General features: G+C 46.0%; 1 protein-coding gene across 2 annotated transcripts in view; it reads right to left on the bottom strand.

The window, feature by feature from the left end:
• Window positions 1–17,845, bottom strand: part of rbm28 (RNA binding motif protein 28) — a 40,847-nt gene that overhangs the window by 9,749 nt on the left and 13,253 nt on the right. For both annotated transcript variants that reach the window (XM_062983463.1, XM_062983464.1), the window contains exons 7-15: window positions 15,703–15,847; window positions 13,734–13,921; window positions 13,002–13,083; window positions 9,807–9,916; window positions 7,291–7,364; window positions 6,722–6,857; window positions 2,135–2,199; window positions 878–1,042; window positions 622–756 (exon numbers count right to left, since the gene is read on the bottom strand). In XM_062983463.1, coding sequence (XP_062839533.1) covers window positions 622–756; window positions 878–1,042; window positions 2,135–2,199; window positions 6,722–6,857; window positions 7,291–7,364; window positions 9,807–9,916; window positions 13,002–13,083; window positions 13,734–13,921; window positions 15,703–15,847 — 1,100 coding nt within the window. The remainder of the gene's footprint in view (window positions 1–621; window positions 757–877; window positions 1,043–2,134; window positions 2,200–6,721; window positions 6,858–7,290; window positions 7,365–9,806; window positions 9,917–13,001; window positions 13,084–13,733; window positions 13,922–15,702; window positions 15,848–17,845) is intronic.

Below are 17,845 nucleotides of genomic sequence, written 5' to 3'. Positions count from 1 at the left end.
GCAGGCATCCTCAGAGGTTGTGAGGTATGGAGAAACTAAGCAAGGAAGGTTAATATGTATCTGTGGAAAGTCCATACCTCACAACCTCTGAGGATGCCTGCCATAGATGTGGGCAAAACGTCAGGAGAGAATACTTCTAGAACATGGCCACACAGCCCGGAAAACATACAACAACCCTGTGATCCCGGCCATGAAAGTCTTCGACAACACAGTGTGTTTGGAGACAAACCTTTGACAAAGCAACTTTTGTTTAACCAAGAAGCAAGCTCTCGTTTTCCTGGATTATCTTGCAGCTTTTGTGTTCATGTTATTAGGACTTTGTCATGCTCTCATGGGGGTTTGTTTATTCCTTGTGATTTCTTGGATTATTCTTTAAGGCTTTATATTGTAACGATCTTTTGGAACTTTACTTTTGCTTTCAAAGAACTTTTTATCTTCTATTTTCTAATAAACTACAAAAGACATCAACCTGTGTACAGCCTGGTGTATATAGCAAGGTGAAGCTCACCTGCGGTGCGACAGCCTGACAGGGTCTGCCCCCACCGTGCCTCACCCACAGCCCCAGTGCCCCATCCAGCTGATCCCCGTCCTGTCCCAAGGAGGGACTGGGAACGCACCCACCTTGTGGTCCCCAAAGAGCTGGGGGTTGTTGTTGGTGTGGCGCAGGGCGGCCAGCGCCTGGTCGTGCTCCTGGAACTCCACAAAGGCGTAGCCCAGGGACTGGCCCTGGCCCTTCCGGTCCCGCATCACCCGGCACTAAGGAGGGGGGGAGAAGAATGGGTCACAGTTCCATAGAAGGCCTGCAAGAGGCAACAGCCTGGCTTCCCCTGAAAGAAATGCTGCCAGAACTGCAACCCATTGCCGATGCCAGGCTCACCTCCTTGATCCGGACACTGCCACGGCCCTTGCCGCCCGCTGCCCGCAGCATCAGTGCCCGGAGGCGGACATCGTCGACGCTCTTGGGCAGGTTGTGGACGCAGAGCCTCGTTCGAGACACAAAGATGTTCTGGTCCTTCAGCTTCTGCCGCTTCAGCTCCTCAAACTGAAAGAGGAGAGAGGGAGAGAAGGTGACGCTGTGTCCACGGCCGTAGAGAGGACGGGCAGCCTGGCGCTGAGCGGAGCTTGACCTCCGAGGGGCCCGGACCGCAGTGGGGCCAGCCCTGGCAAGCGCTGGAGGTGGAGCAGTGTGGCACCCCAAGGCGGGGAACCACCTCTGAACCTAACACACTCTCCAGCCCAAGGTGAAATGGCAAAGCAGTATACTGAAGAATATATATGAAAAGAAATTCAGCCAAATAGTATAAACATCCAAAGTCCAACATTCAGGAATCATCCTCAGAATTCAAAGTACATGAGAAGCATCCAAAATCATGAGTAAAAAAGCAGGATAAATCCAAACATGAGATTCAGGAACAGTCTTTAGAAACCTGAACACATGAAACTTGAAACATGACAAAGGAAACATGGAACTAGAAATCCCGTAACAGACTTGACTTGGCAGAAGTTCTATTCTCAAAACCAGTGTTGCCTAGGCTGGTGAAATAGCTTGCTAATATAGATAGAAAATCATGCCTTCTCCCTTCACTAACTCATAAGGACTCTTTGGCTAATAAGCGCCTTGACCTTTGTGTTGACGGAATGTAAATCTCCTATCTAACTGCTCATTAGTCTGTCCACCTGGACCTTCATTCTCATCCTCTGAGCTCAGTTCCGTCTCTGACCTTGTTTCCCTAACAAGCTGCGCTTCTGGAATGTGGCCTTCATACACAGACCACTCATTTTCAGGGCCTAAAATCTCGTGACTGTCCTGCTGCCTTGCAGGCCCAGAATCCCCAGTGAGATCAGCTGCAGACACGATCAAAGGCTGGACTGCAACAAGTGGCACCGACACTTGTCTACTGAGCAAGAAGGGACAGAGGGAGCCCAGGTGCCTGCCTGCCCTCCGCCTTGTTTTCACACCCATTTACTAGATCTGTGCAGGTCAAAATGTTTTGCATGTAGAGGTCACTTCCCCCTTCTTCTTCCCAAAAGTCTTCAGTGCACCGTTGCGGCCTTATGTTTGAGAAGAGAGCACTGAGGGCCAGGCTGCCCCCAAACCCTCCCTCTTTCCTGCCACAAATGTCTCCGGACTCACCCGCGCCCGCTTGGCCAGGTCGGCGTCACTCAGGCCCTCTGCGGCTTTGGTTCCAGCGCGGATCACTGCAGAGAAGAGGAAGGAGGACAGCGTGATGGCCACGTGGGTGAAAGGAGTGCTGGCCCTCAGAGCGGGAAGAGCTTCTTATAGGAGGTGAACCAAGGCGCCATTTCATGTCAAAGTCCTGATGCAGTGTTTTGGGAAGGACCTCAAATGGCCATGATTGAGGAGCCACACTCCCCCATCTCTGCTCTACAGGAAGCCCACCTGCCACCTTCCTGCTTCTTAGAAGGGGTTGGACTGGATGGCCATGAGGTCTCTTCCAACTCTACTATTCTATGATTCTATGATCCTTGGCCCCAGAGCAGCCCATCCTGGACCACTAGCCTGGCTGCTATAAACAGAGACAGCAGCACATGGAGCAAGGCAAAGCCAAACAGGGGGACCTGGTGTTACCAAAGGTTTTCGTAGCCAGAACCACCAGGGTGTTGTGTGGTTTCTGGGCTGTGTGGCCAATGTGTTCTAGCAGCATTTTCTCCTGACGTTTCACCTGCATCTGTGGCCACTGGCATCTTCAGAGGATCTGAAGGACCACAATTGAGAGCGACAGGACAAATGGAAATGCCAGGACAACATCTTCCTTTGAAGATCCAGCCACAGGTGCAGGTGAAACGTCAGGTGAAAACGCTGCTATAACACGGCCACACAACATGAAAACCCTTGGTTTCCACCGGGCCAAGTCCTAGAATTCCCCGTTGATACCGAAGTCCATGGATGCTCCAGTTCAGTTATATACAATGAGGCCCCTTATATAGCTTTTTCTGTTTCTGCCCCTGCCTTATGGGATGCCTTGCCGCCCTAGATGAGAGCCATGCATGAGTTGGGGCCTTTTACCCTCGCACTCAAGACCTGGCTCTTTACTAGAGCTTTTAATCTATGTTAATTTTATCAATATTTGTATGTATATATTTTTATCCTTTACAATTTTATCTTGTAAATCGCCTAGAGCATCGTGGATGGAGGGCGATTAATAAGTAATTAAATGATGATGATGATGTTGATGATATAGAAAATGATTAAAGCCTGGGTTCCCTTTTTGGAATCTTTATAAACTACACTATTTCCAAGCCATGGAGTGACTGTACAATTATTATTAATAATAATTTTGTATTTATATCCTGCTTTTCTCCCCCACGGGACCCAAAGCCAGGCAAGCAAACATTTCAAAAGTGTTAGTGTGTAACATCATCATCATCATCATCATTATTCAGCCAGAGAACGGGAGGTTGGGTGCCAGGGGGGCCTTCCTTCCTTCCTTCCTTCCAAGGGGCTTTTCTGACCCATACAAACGGAGCAGGCCCCTCCCTCTACCTCGGTTGACCTCATTTCTCTTCTCTGTCCCAAAGGGCCTTCATGACGCATCCCGTATTGCAAGAGTCTTGCCTAAGGCACCGGGGGAAACCCCACAAGCTTGTCTTCTGGCAGGAAAACCACAAGCATGTTTTACATTCCAAAAGGGACGTCACGCAGAAGACGGAGCCAGTGGGTGTCATGCAGTTCCTCAGAAGGGAGCACAAACCCATGGACTCAGGACAAGAACCCACCTCAGCACTGGAAGGAACTTTTCTCCAAGAGTTGAGGATGGAATGAATACATTCCTTTGGAGGCAGCGCTTCCACTAAGGGTTGGGCCGGCCTCTCTCGGGATCCAGTGTGCAAAAGTTGCGTCTCAACTGTATGGTAGAATAGGGTGGGACTGGATGGTCTTTGGGAACTCTTCCAACTCTATGGTTCTATGAAGAGCTGGTATTATTATCATTGCTAGGTTTATGTTTATTTATAGCCCACCTTTTCTGTATACAAGGATATTACGTTTATTTATATCCCGCTAACTAATATACAGTTATATATATAATATAATATAATATATAACCATTGCTTTATTCTGTATATTAGTTAGCAATAGGACAACTGTATCTTTATACTTCTTATAGATTTCTGTGTACTTTAGTATTTATATCCCGCTACAGAGAGACTAAAAACCGTTATACTGTGTATTGATGGAGTGTCTCTGTCTGAATGGGGTTGGACTGGATGGTCTTTGGGGGTCCCTTCCAACTCTAAGGTTCTATGAAGAGCTGGTATTATTATTATTATTATTATTACATTTACATTTATTTATAGCACATTTTTTTCTCTACACAAGGAGACTCAAAGTGGTTATACCAGGTGTTCATGGAATGTCTTTGCCAGGCAGAATGGGGTAGGATTGGATGATCTTTGGGGGTCCCTTCCAACTCTACGGTTCTATGAAGAGCTGGTATTATTATTATTATTATTACATTTACATTTATTTATAGCACATTTTTTCTCTACACAAGGAGACTCAAAGTGGCTATACCAGGTGTTCATGGAATGTCTTTGTCAGGCAGAATGGGGTAGGATTGGATGATCTTTGGGGGTCCCTTCCAACTCTACGGTTCTATGAAGAGCTGGTATTATTATTATTATTATTATTATTATTATTACAATGTCTACATTTATTTGTAGCCCACTTTTTCTCTATACAAGGAGACTTAAAGCAATTATACTGGTTTTAATCTACAGTTGTATGTATTTTATTTAGATATGTGATATATCTATATATATATAAAAGAATAAAAAAATTTCGGCCTAGGACAAAACAACAAAACTACACATCCCAGAAACACTAAACTTGCCAGCACAACCCCTCATCCATGCCTCTACGTTCATACAACAAAAAGAAAAGAAAAATAAAGTCCTAATTAGAGGGAGAAGGAATAATTGTTTTTATCCAATTGCTGCCACTTAGAAGGCTAAGCTCCGCCCACTTGGTCTCCTAGCAACCCACTCAGCCCAAGGGACAGGCAGAGTTAGGCCTCACTTAGGCCTCTTCCACATTGCCTATAAAATACAGATTATCTTATTTAACTGGATTATATGGCAGTGTAGACTCAAGGCCCTTCCACACAGCTATATAACCTATTTAAAATGGACTTTACCTTAACTACCACCAATTCCTCAATACTTTATTTCCCATACCACCATACTTCGCCACAGCAACGCGTGGCCGAGCACAGCTAGTTTTTATATATTTGTAAGGCATTGAATTTTGCCATTTATTATGTTGTAAACCGCTTTGAGTCCCCCCAGGGGTGAGAAAAGCAGTATAGAAATGCAGATAATAATAATAATAATAACAATAATAATAATAATAATAATAATAATAATACAGTAGAGTCTCACTTATCCAACACTTACTTATCCAACATTCTGGATTATCCAACGCATTTTTGTAGACAATGTTTCCAATATATTGTGATATTTTGGTGCTAAATTCGTAAATACAGTAATTACTACATAGCATTAATGTGTAATGAACTACTTTTTCTGTCAAATTTGTTGTATAACATGATGTTTTGGTGCTTAATTTGTAAAATCATAACCTATTTTGATGTTTAATAAGCTTTTTCTTAATCTCTCCTTATTATCCAACATATTCGCTTATCCAACATTCTGCCGGCCCGTTTATGTTGGATAAGTGAGACTCTACTGTAATAATAATAATAATAATGGGTGTTTATTTATTTATTTATTTACAGTATTTATATTCCGCCCTTCTCACCCCGAAGGGGACTCAGGGTGGATTACAATGAACACATATATATAGCAAACATTCAATGCCAACAGACAAACAACATACATTAGACACACTCAGAGGCATTTTTAACATTTTTCCAGCTTCACAATTCTGGCCACAGGGGGAGCTGTTGCTTCACCGTCCAGAAGTGGCTGTACTTCCTCATTCCTTTCCTCGTGTTTTGCTGGCAGTTTTATGGTGTTGTAAATTAGCCTCCCGCATAAAGCGTCCCTAAATTTACCTAATTGACAGGTGCAACTGTCTTTCGGGGCTGCATAGGTCAACAACAAGCCGGGGCTATTAATGGTCGGAGGCTGAACCCGACCCGGGCTTCGAACTCATGACCTCTCGGTCAGTAGTGATTTATAGCAGCTGGTTACTAGCCAGCTGCGCCACAGCCCGGGGTGTTGATGGTGTGACCCTGCCTGACAAAATGGGGTTGGACTGGATGGTCTTTGGGGGTCTCTTCCAACTCTATGATTCTATGAAGAGCTGGTTATATTATTATTATCATTACTATGTTTATTTATACCCCACTTCTTCTCTACACAAGGATATGATGATGATGTTTATTTATATCCCACTACAAGGAGACTGAAAGCATTGATACTGGGTGTTGACGGGGGGGTCCCTGCCTGGCAGAACGGGGTTGGACTGGATGGCCCTTGGGGATCTCTTCCAACTCTTTGATTTTATGTATCCAGAGAACCAAGCAGAGCGAGCAGAGAATGAGGCTGACCCTGCTTGCTGACCCTTTCCCTACTGCCCTTGTCCTGGACACTGACCCGCAGGCAGCCAGGTGAGATGGGGACGCCAAGGCGGAAATGGCTCCCATGTTAAGCCCGGGGACACAAGGCGGGTGGAGGTCAGAGAGCAGTGCCACTGGCCCTACAGCCCACCCCAAGACCCACATGAGTGTCCACTCACGGCCTTCTCTCGCCAGGTAGAGGTTCCTGGTTCCGGTGGGCTTCTTCTCCTTCTTGCTGCGCAGCCGCTGGGCTTCCTCTCGGCTGACGGCCAGGTCCACCCTCAGGCGGCGGCCCCCCAGGAGCAGACCCCCGCCCTGACAGGAAGGAGGAGAGAAAATGTACTCCAACAGACAGGTGAATAATCAAAATAATCAAAGGTTTTTTAAAAACCTCGTGCAATACTTGTATTTGTGTAGCTCAGGCATGGGCCAACTTGGTGTTTTGGACTTCAACTCCCACCATTCCTGGCCTCAGGCCCTTTCCTTTTGCCCCTCAGCCGCTTAAGCGGCTGAGGGGCAAAAGGAAGGGGCCTGAGGCCAGGAATGGTGGGAGTTGAAGTCCAAAACACCTGTAGGCAGGGCCCAAGTTGGCCCATGCCTGGCCTAAACCAACCAGGTCTCCTGGAGCTCAAAACAATCTCTTTTGCCCCTGGACATGTGCGAACATTCAGCCACAATGAAGACAAGCATTGGGAAGTGGGGTGGGCTGGATGTCCCTTGGTTGCCCCTTCCAACCCTAGGGCCTCACCTCGCTCTCGTCCTGGGCCTTTTGGAGGCATTTCTGGGCACCTTCCTGGGTCAGGAACTGGGCAAAGGCACAACCTGCAGCAGAGGAAGAGGAAGAAGAAGAAGAGTGAGCAAACGGAAACCGCAGCCAGGCAGGAGTGAGGAGGAGGGTGTCACGCTCTCAGCCACCAAGGCCTTCCTTGCTTGTATATGTGCATATGCCTGTGTGCGCTTGCTCATGTTATTATGGCACTCAGCAAATAATAATAATAATAATAATAATAATAATAATAATAATAATAATAATAATCCTGCTTTGATTGAAGTCAAAAATCAGAAACCCCTCAAAACACAGCAGACAAAAAACCAGTACAAGAAAATCGCACTACAAACTAGAGCTGACAGCTGGCACAACAAAACATTGCATGGAAAGTTCCTTGACAAAATTGAAGGAAAAGCTGATAAGGAGAAGACCTGGCTCTGGCTCACGAATGGGACCCTGAAGAAGGAGACAGAAGGCCTGATCCTTGCAGCCCAGGAGCAAGACATCAGGACAAAAGCAATTAATAATAATAATAATAATAATAATAATAATAATAGAAGACCTGGCTCTGGCTCACGAATGGGACCCTGAAGAAGGAGACAGAAGGCCTGATCCTTGCAGCCCAGGAGCAAGACATCAGGACAAAGGCCATTATTAATAATAATAATATTAATAATAATAATAGAAGACCTGGCTCTGGCTCACGAATGGGACCCTGAAGAAGGAGACAGAAGGCCTGATCCTTGCAGCCCAGGAGCAAGCCATCAGGACAAAGGCAATTAATAATAATAATAATAATAATAATAATAATAGAAGACCTGGCTCTGGCTCACGAATGGGACCCTGAATAAGGAGACAGAAGGCCTGATCCTTGCAGCCCAGGAGCAAGACATCAGGACAAAGGCAATTCAGGCCAAGATCGAAACATCAGCTGATGACCCAAAATTCAGACTGTGCAAGGAAACCGACGAAACCATGGATCATATCCTCAGCTGCTGTAAGAAAATTGCACAGACAGACTACAAACAGAGGCACAACTATGTGGCCCAAATGATTCATTGGAACTTATGCCTCAAGTACCACCTCCCAGCAGCAAAGAACTGGTGGGATCACAAACCTGCAAAAGTATTGGAAAATGAGCACGCAAACATACTGTGGGACTTCCGAATCCAGACTGACAAAGTTCTAGAACACAACACACCAGACATCACAGTTGTGGAAAGAAAAAGGTTTGGATCATTGATGTCGCCATCCCAGGTGACAGTCGCATTGACGAAAAACAACAGGAAAAACTCAGCCGCTATCAGGACCTCAAATTGAACTTCAAAGACTCTGGCAGAAACCAGTGCAGGTGGTCCCGGTGGTGATGGGCACATTGGGTGCCGTGCCAAAAGATTTCAGCCGGCATTTGGAAACAATAGACATCGACAAAATCACGATCTGCCAACTGCAAAAGGCCACCCGACTGGGATCTGCGCGCATCATCCGAAAATACATCACACAGTCCTAGACACTTGGGAAGTGTCCCACTTGTGATTTTGTGAAACGAAATCCAGCATATCTATCTTGTTTGCTGTGCCATACAATAATAATAATAATAAAAATAATAATAATAATAATAAATCACACAGTCCTAGACACTTGGGAAGTGTTCGACTTGTGATTTTGTGAAACGAAATCCAGCATATCTATCTTGTTTCTGTGTCATACAATAATAATAATAATAATAATAATAATAATAATAATAATAATAATAATAATAATACTTTATTTTTCTAACCATGCATTTTTTAAAAATCAACATCAGGCCCGCTGGTTTAATCTAAATAGGCACACATTTCAAAAGGTTTCCTTTAATTTGGGGCTGGTTATCCTTATTACAAATCTCAGGACAGTAAATAAAGAACAACATCCAGAACACAGAGGAATTCCAGACATGAAACAATCAGGGCCGGCTAACACCTCCCAACAAAGGATTCCCCCCAGGCAGGAAGCAGCCAGGCTTTGAAGCTGCAAGGCCATTCAATGCTAATCAAGCATTGAATGGCACTGGACTCAAGCAGACAAAAGAGTTATAAGGGCAGGTTAAATAGAGATATAACAGTCACAGGGAGCAGTGACGGAAGTCACGGTGGGGAGAGGAAGGAGGGAAAGGGTTTGCTAGGATGCTGTAAGGTAGATATTTTGCTATTTATTGTAATTTCTGTTTTTGCTTGTCAGTTGTATACAACAGTGGAATCTGCTTCAGAGTCTCCCTTCCTTTTCTGGAGATTTCTGGGGCTGGATGACCATCTGTCGGGAGGGCTTTGGCTGCGTCTTTGGCTGGGTGGGCCTTGGGGTCCCTTCCACCTCTGTGATCACATGATTCCGTGACCCTAGATGTCCCCGGGGCCCCTTCCCACTTTAGGCTGCTGTGCAGCGTCATGCTGGCTCATGGCATGCACACACACACACACACACACACACACACACACTTTGGCCACCACCCGCCTGACCTTTGGAGTGCTCCGTGTCGGGGTGCATCACGATCCGCACGTACTTGAGGTCCCCAAAGGGCTCCAGCAGCTCCCCCAACTCCTCCTCTTCTGTGTCGAAGGAGAGGTTCCTGCAGGAGAGAGAAGAGATCAGCTATCAGTCAGGACCTTCTCTGTGTTTACGATCTGCCCTGTTTTTGTTAGTGTTTTTGTGATATGTGGTGAAATGTTTAATCTATTGTTGCTGTGGAAGTGTATGTATTTCGTTCCGGCAAGCATTCCAGGAGTCAAGAGGTTAATTACAGCGAGCCCTGATTGATTGCTGGAAGGGCAAATGACAAAGACTCCCGTTTGTGCTACGTGACAGGAAGATACATCCCAGGCTGTGGAATGCAGAGGTGGTGCTTCTGTGTACAGAGAACGGACTCAGAGAGACAGAGAAGCTCCATGTTTGATCTTGCGGATGCAAGAGGTGTCCTGACAGCTTTGGTAATTAGCACTGTAAATATTGTTGTAAATAAAGCTCCAGTGCCGCTGGGATCAGCAGATAAAACGGTTCTGGCCCAATCTACTTGTCCGAACATATCTCCTCATATGAACCAGTAAGATCACTAAGATCATCTGGAGAGGCCCTGCTCTCGGTCCCACCTGCCTCACAGGCGCGGCTGGTGAGGACGAGGGACTGGGCCTTCTCGGTGGTGGCTCCCCGACTGTGGAACGCCCTCCCTGGAGATATCTGACAGGCTCCTACCCTGCTGGGATTCAGAAGGGCCGTGAAAACATGGTTATGTGCCCAAGCTTTTGATGAGTAAATGACAAAGTTGACATGGCCTGATTTAAGGATGAAGCATGAGGATCTCGGATGAATGGAATTAATTATATATACGTTTTTAAGGTTTTTATAATGTGTTTTAACAATGTTATTAACAGATCTGTTTATATTGTTTTGTTTTTATGATTGCAATTTGGGCATTAAATTTTGCCAATTTTTGTAAGCCGCTTGAGTCCCCTCGGGTGAGAAGGGCGGGGTATAAATGTTGTAAATAAATAAATAATAAATAAAACAACGAAGTTGTTGTTCTTGGTCGGTGCCACTTTCGCCGTCTGACGGGTGAGAAGAGGTGAGACCTGGCTCATCAATCAGTCGGGGTTGCTGATTCCCTGACAGTTTTGCCTATCTGTGCAATCATGCCCTATTGTTCCTTCACATTTGTTGTTCAATAAATAGCTTGCTATGGAAGGTTATGTGATGCACCCATAATAGTACTGCTATGCGCCTCTAACATTGTTGCTAAAGGAAATTTGAGCAGATGCTAGAAGTTGCCAGTTGAAGATCACTGTTTTCCAGGGGCCGGTGCAGTGAATAGTATTAGTCAAGCATGGGCCAACTTTGGCCCACCCTCAAGGAATTGTGGGAGTTGTAGTCCAGAACACCTGGAGGGGGGGCTGAAGTTTGCCCATGGCAGTGTTAGATGCTGCTAACATGGCACCTCCTGATAACGGCCAGGAACAGCTGTAGATTTGTTCTGACTGTCTACACAAGGCCATATTTTCTCTCTTTTTAAAACAATTTTTACTCAAAAAAGAAATATATATATATATAGTGATACAAAGTAATGGAACATACAAATCTTTTTTAAAGATTAAGGTTTTAAAACTACATTTAACCTACTGCCACTCCAAAGACGACAGCTACTTGGCACACAGAGCACCCATGACCTACTCTACACCCTGATGCAGTTTGGAGGAGAATGAACCATGGACGATGGGACTTGCAATACCTTCACTCTCTTCCTGAGAGCACTGCGACTTCCAGCAATGACAAATCAGAACCAAACTTGGCACACAGAGCCCCCATGACCCACTCTACATCCTGGTGTGGTTTGGTAGAGTTTGGACCATGGAGGATGGGACTTGCATATGGGAATTGCAGTTCACCCGCATCCACTGAACCCAGCTGACATTAGATTTGGAACACAGTCAAGCAATGCCTTTCTCAAAAGACCCGGGCACCGCCAGGTCCCCAAGCTAGTTAAAAATAAAACACAGGAATAAACTCGCTCACACAGAACCAAGGCCGTTCTCGTGTGGAAAATAAGACATGGGGGGAAAAGGCACTGCTATGGTTGCTTGACCAATGGGGGGACAGTCCTTTGGACCAATAGGGTTAATGCACACAAAATACAACATTCAATGTAGAAACCGATCATTTTAAAAAGGTTTTTGGAATTTGTCATTTCCAACACTAACTGGCTGTAATAGGTTGTTCCTCGGAGCCAAGGTGGCTAAGGTGAGGCTGCCACACTCTGGCCAAACATGAGAAGACGGGTCTCACCGGAAAAGACAACCGTTCTTGGAAAGGGAGTCGGCAGGAGACAAAGGAGGAGGAAGAGCACATTGCAGGTGGAGGGGCTCCCAAGAGAAGGCCCTGGATCTGCAAGGCCTGAGCGGGGCAGAGGGCAATGGGGTGACCCACATCCTATCCGTAGGACTGCTCTAAGATGAATGTGATATGACAGCAGGTAAAAATAAATAAAGCCAGTGGTGGGAAAAATTAAAATACATGTATTGACTCGAGTCTAATGTGCCACTGAATCTAATGCGCACCTCGATTTTCAAAACCTTGAAACATAAAAAAGGTATTTTCTGGGTAATGTAATGCGCAACGGTAAAACGAGCACTCCTTGTAATTGAAACCTTAGGGTGCATCTATACTGCAGAATAAATCCACTTTAATTGCCCTGGCTGAATGCTATGGGGTCATGGGGGCTGCCAAAGCATGCTGTTGCCTCACCAAATTACGTATCCCAGCATTACAGAGCATGGAGCTATGGCAATTAAATTAGAGATGAGGTCCCCCAAACAGGAGCTCCGGGCGCAGATCCTGAAGAAGCTTCCCTTTTGCTTTGGCTCAGGGCTAAGATGGCCATATTATGTGAATCTAATGCACACCCTCATTTGGGGAAGGCAATTCAGCCTAAAAGGTGAGCATTAGCGTCGAGTAAATATGGTAGTCAGGAAGATAATTAAGAGTATTGGGAGTTGGACAAGTGAAGAGAGGTCCCATGCGTGAGAGGAACCAAGAGAGGAAGCGTGTGCCGGCATGCTTAGTGGACCACTGCCCTGTTTCTGAGGGAAGGGGAGCGTGGGCATGGGTGGGTCATCTCCTGGGGCTTGGCTGAGACCCCCACCCTGGGCCTGGAGCCCCAAACTCACCTGATGAAGACCGTCTTCCCTTCGTTGACGTCTGAAGGGAGCTTCTTCCGGGCCTTCTTGGGCTTTGAGGAGGCCTCTGCATCTGAAACGGGAAGGAACAAAGGAAGGAAGGAAGGAGTCAGTCAGTCACTGGGACTCAAAGTTCTGCTCTGAAGGCAACTGTTTACAAGAAATACTCCACAGGAACTAGCACAGGCCATGTTGCAAGTATGTCTTCACGTCCCCTGCTGACTGAGGGAGACCCCGAGAATTCTGCAGGGTTTTCTTAGGCCAGGAATGCCCAGAGGTGGTTCTGCCAGTTCCTTCCTCTGAAACATTCCCGACTGTGGAATGCCCTCCCCAGTAGTGTCTGACAAGCTCCGACTCTCCTAGGTTTCAGGAAAGCCGTGAAGACATGGCTATGTACTCAAGCGTTCGAGGAGAAACATCTGAGGTCGATACGACGTGAATCAAGGTGCACATGAAGGTGTTAGTGGACGAATATATATGTATGTCAATTAGCATAGCATGTTGCTATGGCACAGGAGACAAGATGGAACGATCTTCCTGGCTCTCAGGTTGGTATGATGTCTTCCTCCCCCCCCCCCCCCGCTCTTCACTCTTAAAGAGGGTTTTGGCCCAAGGCGGCAGCAGCGAGGCTCCTCTGAAGGAAAGCCTTGCAAAGGGCCCAACCGTGCCTGCCCCACGCACTAGAGACCGGCCTGCCTGCCCCTCAGGAAAGCCCAATCCCACCTTCTTCTTCTTCCTCCTCCTCTTCCTCCTCCTCCGAGTTGTCTCCTTTCTCTTCTTCTTCTTCGTCTCCAGCATCTTCCTCTGAGCTCTCAGCCTCTGGTTCCCGAGAGCACTTGGCATTGCGGGGCACTTCCTCCTCCTCCTCCTCTTCCTCGCTCTCCGCAGGTGGGACTGGCTTCTCAAAGTACCTACAAACAGAGGGCGGTCTCAGTATCAGAGTCCTGTCTCCCCAGGTCTGAAGAGTCTGGACAATTTCTGCTTACGTTTACAAAGGAGGGCCAGGCTGTGGCGCAGGCTGGTTAGTAGCCAGCTGCAAGAAATCACTATGACCAAGAGGTCATGAGTTCTAGGCCAGCCCATGTCAGAGTGAGCACCTGACCATTAAAACAAAAAATAGCCCTGCTTGTTTTTGACCTAAGCAACCCGAAAGATAACTGGAAATTTAGGTACTACTTATATGGGGAGGCTAATTTAACTAATTTACAACACCATAAAAATCATCCAGCAACATTTGGAATGAGGAAGTCGGCATCACAGTAGATGATGAAGCAGCAGCGCCCCCTGTGGCCGGAATCGAGCATACCCTCAGGAAGCTGGAAGCTGGAGAAGGTTAAATTGCCTCTGTGCCTGTCTCTGTCTCTATGTTCATATGGCACTGAATGTTTGCCATGTATGTGTACATTGTGATCCGCCCTAAGTCCCCTTCGGGGTGAGAAAGAAGGGTGGAATATAAATACTGCAAATAAATAAATAAATAAAATTTCTGTATTATCACTTATCTGCAACGTTCTCAGCCTAAACAGTAGTAGCACAATCATATGTAAATTTACGGCATAAAAGAGTAACGAGCCTACAGAGTTGTAGGTCTGGGTGTCCCTAAAGCAACCAGAAGATAGAATGTCTGAACCATGATAATTACCCTGTTTCCCCGAAAATAAGACATCCCTTGAAAATAAGACCTAATGGAAGTTTTGCTGGATTGCTAAATATAAGGCCTCCCCTGAAAGTAAGACCTAGCAAAGTTTTTGTTTGGAAGCATGTCTGCCGAAGAGAACACCAGAGCATGCAGGATCTTTACATGTACATACCATAGATGGTTGTAAATGGAAATAATGGTAGTAGTAGAAAGAAATTCTTGATAGGATTCAGTTTGTCTGCTGGTTATGCTGGTTTGTGACGACAACTACTGTGCAGTATATAATAAATGTGCATTTTTTTGTTCAACAGTAAATGTGAATTCTTCTTCATGGAAAAATAAGACGCCCCCTGAAAATAAGACCTAGCACATCTTTGGGAACAAAAATTAATACAGTAGAGTCTCACTTATCCAACATAAACGGGCCGGCAGAACGTTGGATAAGCGAATATGTTGGATAACAAGGAGAGGTTAAGGAGAAGCCTATTAAACACCAAATTAAGTTATGATTTCATAAATTAAGCACCAAAACATCATGTTATACAACAAATTTGACAGAAAAAGTAGTTCAATATGCAGTAACGCTACTCAGTAATTACTGCATTTACGAATTTAGCACCAAAGTATCACGATGTATTGAAAACATTGACTACAGAAATGCGTTGGATAAACCAGAACGTTGGATAAGCGAATGTTGGAGAAGTGAGACTCTACTGTATAAGACCCTGTCTTATTTTTGGGGAAACACAGTATCTTTCACTGTTAAAAACAGCACGCTGCTTCTCCTCCTGATCACAGACCTCTTGAGGGAGAGGAGAGAGAAGAAGTGGGGCCATGCTCCATCCACGGCTTTCAATCTGTTTATGGACCCCTGGAAACCTGCTTGGTTTTTGGCAAAGGGAGGGCAGGTTGGGCCCAGTTATGTGTCTGCCCAGAGCAAGCGGTGACCCCAAGGGCCAGTCTCTCACACCAACCACCCAGAGCCATGAACAGACCCTCTTCCTTGCCAGATGCAAAGTCTGCCCACTGCCCGTCACCCTCCTTCCCGCTTACCTCCCCCTCCTCACTGGCTTAGGAGGCACCACAGCCTCTTCTTCTTCTCCTTCTCCCTCTTCTTCGTTGTCCTCCTCTTCCTCTTCGTCCTCACCCCCGCCAGGGTCTTCCGGGGGGGCCTTGCTCGGCTTCTTCTCTGCCGGCCCTGATGGGAACCACAAGGAAGCGTGAGGAGGAGGAGCTGGCCCTGCCTGGCCTCTCCCAGGATGCTAGGATTAGGATCCACCACACTTTATTATTCATGCTAGATTGCTACTTCCTGCTTGGTATGTACCGTATGTACTTGAGTATAAGCCGACCCAAAGATAAACCGAGGCACCTAATTTTACCACAAAAAACTGGGATAACTTATTGACCCGAGTAGAAGCCAAGAGTGGGAAGCAGCTACTGGTCAATTTCAAAATAAAAATAGATATCAATAAAATTACATTAATTGAGACATCAATAGGTTAAATAATGTATATATATAGATCCATGTATATATATATGGTTACAGATATGCAGGTACATGGATCTATATGTATGTAGGATTTGTGTTATGATTGAGCCTCATGGCTCTGTTACTGGCAGACGTGGGCGTAAGACTCCTCGAGAGTCAGATACTCTCGAGGAGCGAGAAAGAAAGAGACTGCGAGATATCTTTGCAGCACCATCTGACGAAGAGTCTTTTGAGGGGTTTACGGAGAGAATGGAGGAGGGGCTGGTTAGCTCGGAGGAGGATGAGATGGATTGGACTCGGGTGAGGGAGGAATTGGGTGCCACTGGCAATGATGGGATGGAAGATGAATGGGGACCTTCAGGATTAGACCCATGGACAAGCTGGAGGGATGGGACGGGATCCACAGCTGGGGATGCTGTGGGGCGTAGTCAGAGGTGTTCCAACTCTGATGAGGAAAGTGATGAGGAAACGCCCGGGTTAAGGAGGGCAGCTGATAGTGATGAGGATTTGTAACTGGCATAAAATGAGGCTTGGGAGCAATTGCAAATTGCGTTGGGCAAGGTAATCTGGACGAACGCTTGGGATCTGTGTGGGACGCTTTCCTGAAGACTGGTGTGTTTTCGTGTGCTGATACGTAAGTTGTTTTGGAATTTGGGGTCAGACGGCGGGAGGAATTGTGTGGGCTTTTGTTTGTGCAAACTTGTGCTTAATCTCATTAGCTTTGACCTTCCGTCGTCTTCTTGACGGACGCCATCTCCTGCTTTGGATTTCGGACTGAACTGACCACGGCTTGACTTCCCCCTACTCGGACTTGGTGAAAACTACAAACGTCTGCTTCTGGCTTGAACTACGGAAAGGAACTGGGTCTACTCTACTGCTTCAATCCTCGGCTGATCTGTGTGTATTGGAAATCTTGCCTGCTTTGTGGAGGAGTGACTCAAGTTACTCAAAGCACAGTGCTGGCAGCAGAGAGGAATCTGCTGCCAATTAATTGCATTCTTTTGAACACTTTGTTCCCCGGCTTCTGTTTTGTTTATCCCCAGGCTGAAGCAAGCTGTTTTGTTTTTACCCGGATTAAACTCCGGTTTAATCCGGTTTATCTTTTGAACGTTTTTCCTTGCCCCTTTTTGCTTTTAAAGGCTAATACTGCCTGGCCCTTGTATTTTACGGGCATTTTGAGTTCTGTTATCCAATAAACTCTGTTATCTTTGATCTTGTGGCGTTCTGTCCTTGACAGATTGCCCAACGCCATAAAAAAGGTTTATTGCAGTAATAAATCCCGTCAGGAAGACGATGGATGAGTTAAGGGTTAAGTTCGATCAATTACAAACGGCCTTTAATGTCAGTCAAACAGCTAATGCTGTTAAAGGACATGTTTTGACTCCTGAACGCTTTGACGGAACCAGGTGCAAGTTGCCAACTTTTTTGGCACAAGTTGAGCTTTATTTTTCCCAGCTCAGTGCTCATGCTTACCCTACAGACACTAGCAAGGTGGCATTTATTTTGAGTTTGTTGACTGGTCCTGCAGGACAATGGGCCACTAATTTAATTTTGGGAAATGACCCAGTCAAGGACAATTTGAATAATTTCAAGAAGTTACTAACTGACACTTTTGGGGATCCTCTCCGCACGGAGAATGCTGGGTGGGCTCTGTATCGGTTGAAACAGGGAAAGGGGACTGTTTTGGATTACTTAAATAAGTTT

This window comes from Anolis carolinensis, chromosome 5, assembly GCF_035594765.1.
Source record: "Anolis carolinensis isolate JA03-04 chromosome 5, rAnoCar3.1.pri, whole genome shotgun sequence".
Taxonomy (NCBI): Eukaryota; Metazoa; Chordata; class Lepidosauria; order Squamata; family Dactyloidae; genus Anolis; species Anolis carolinensis.
The sequence above is the reverse complement of the archived record's forward strand: the minus strand, read 5'-3'. Positions and strand labels throughout refer to the sequence as shown.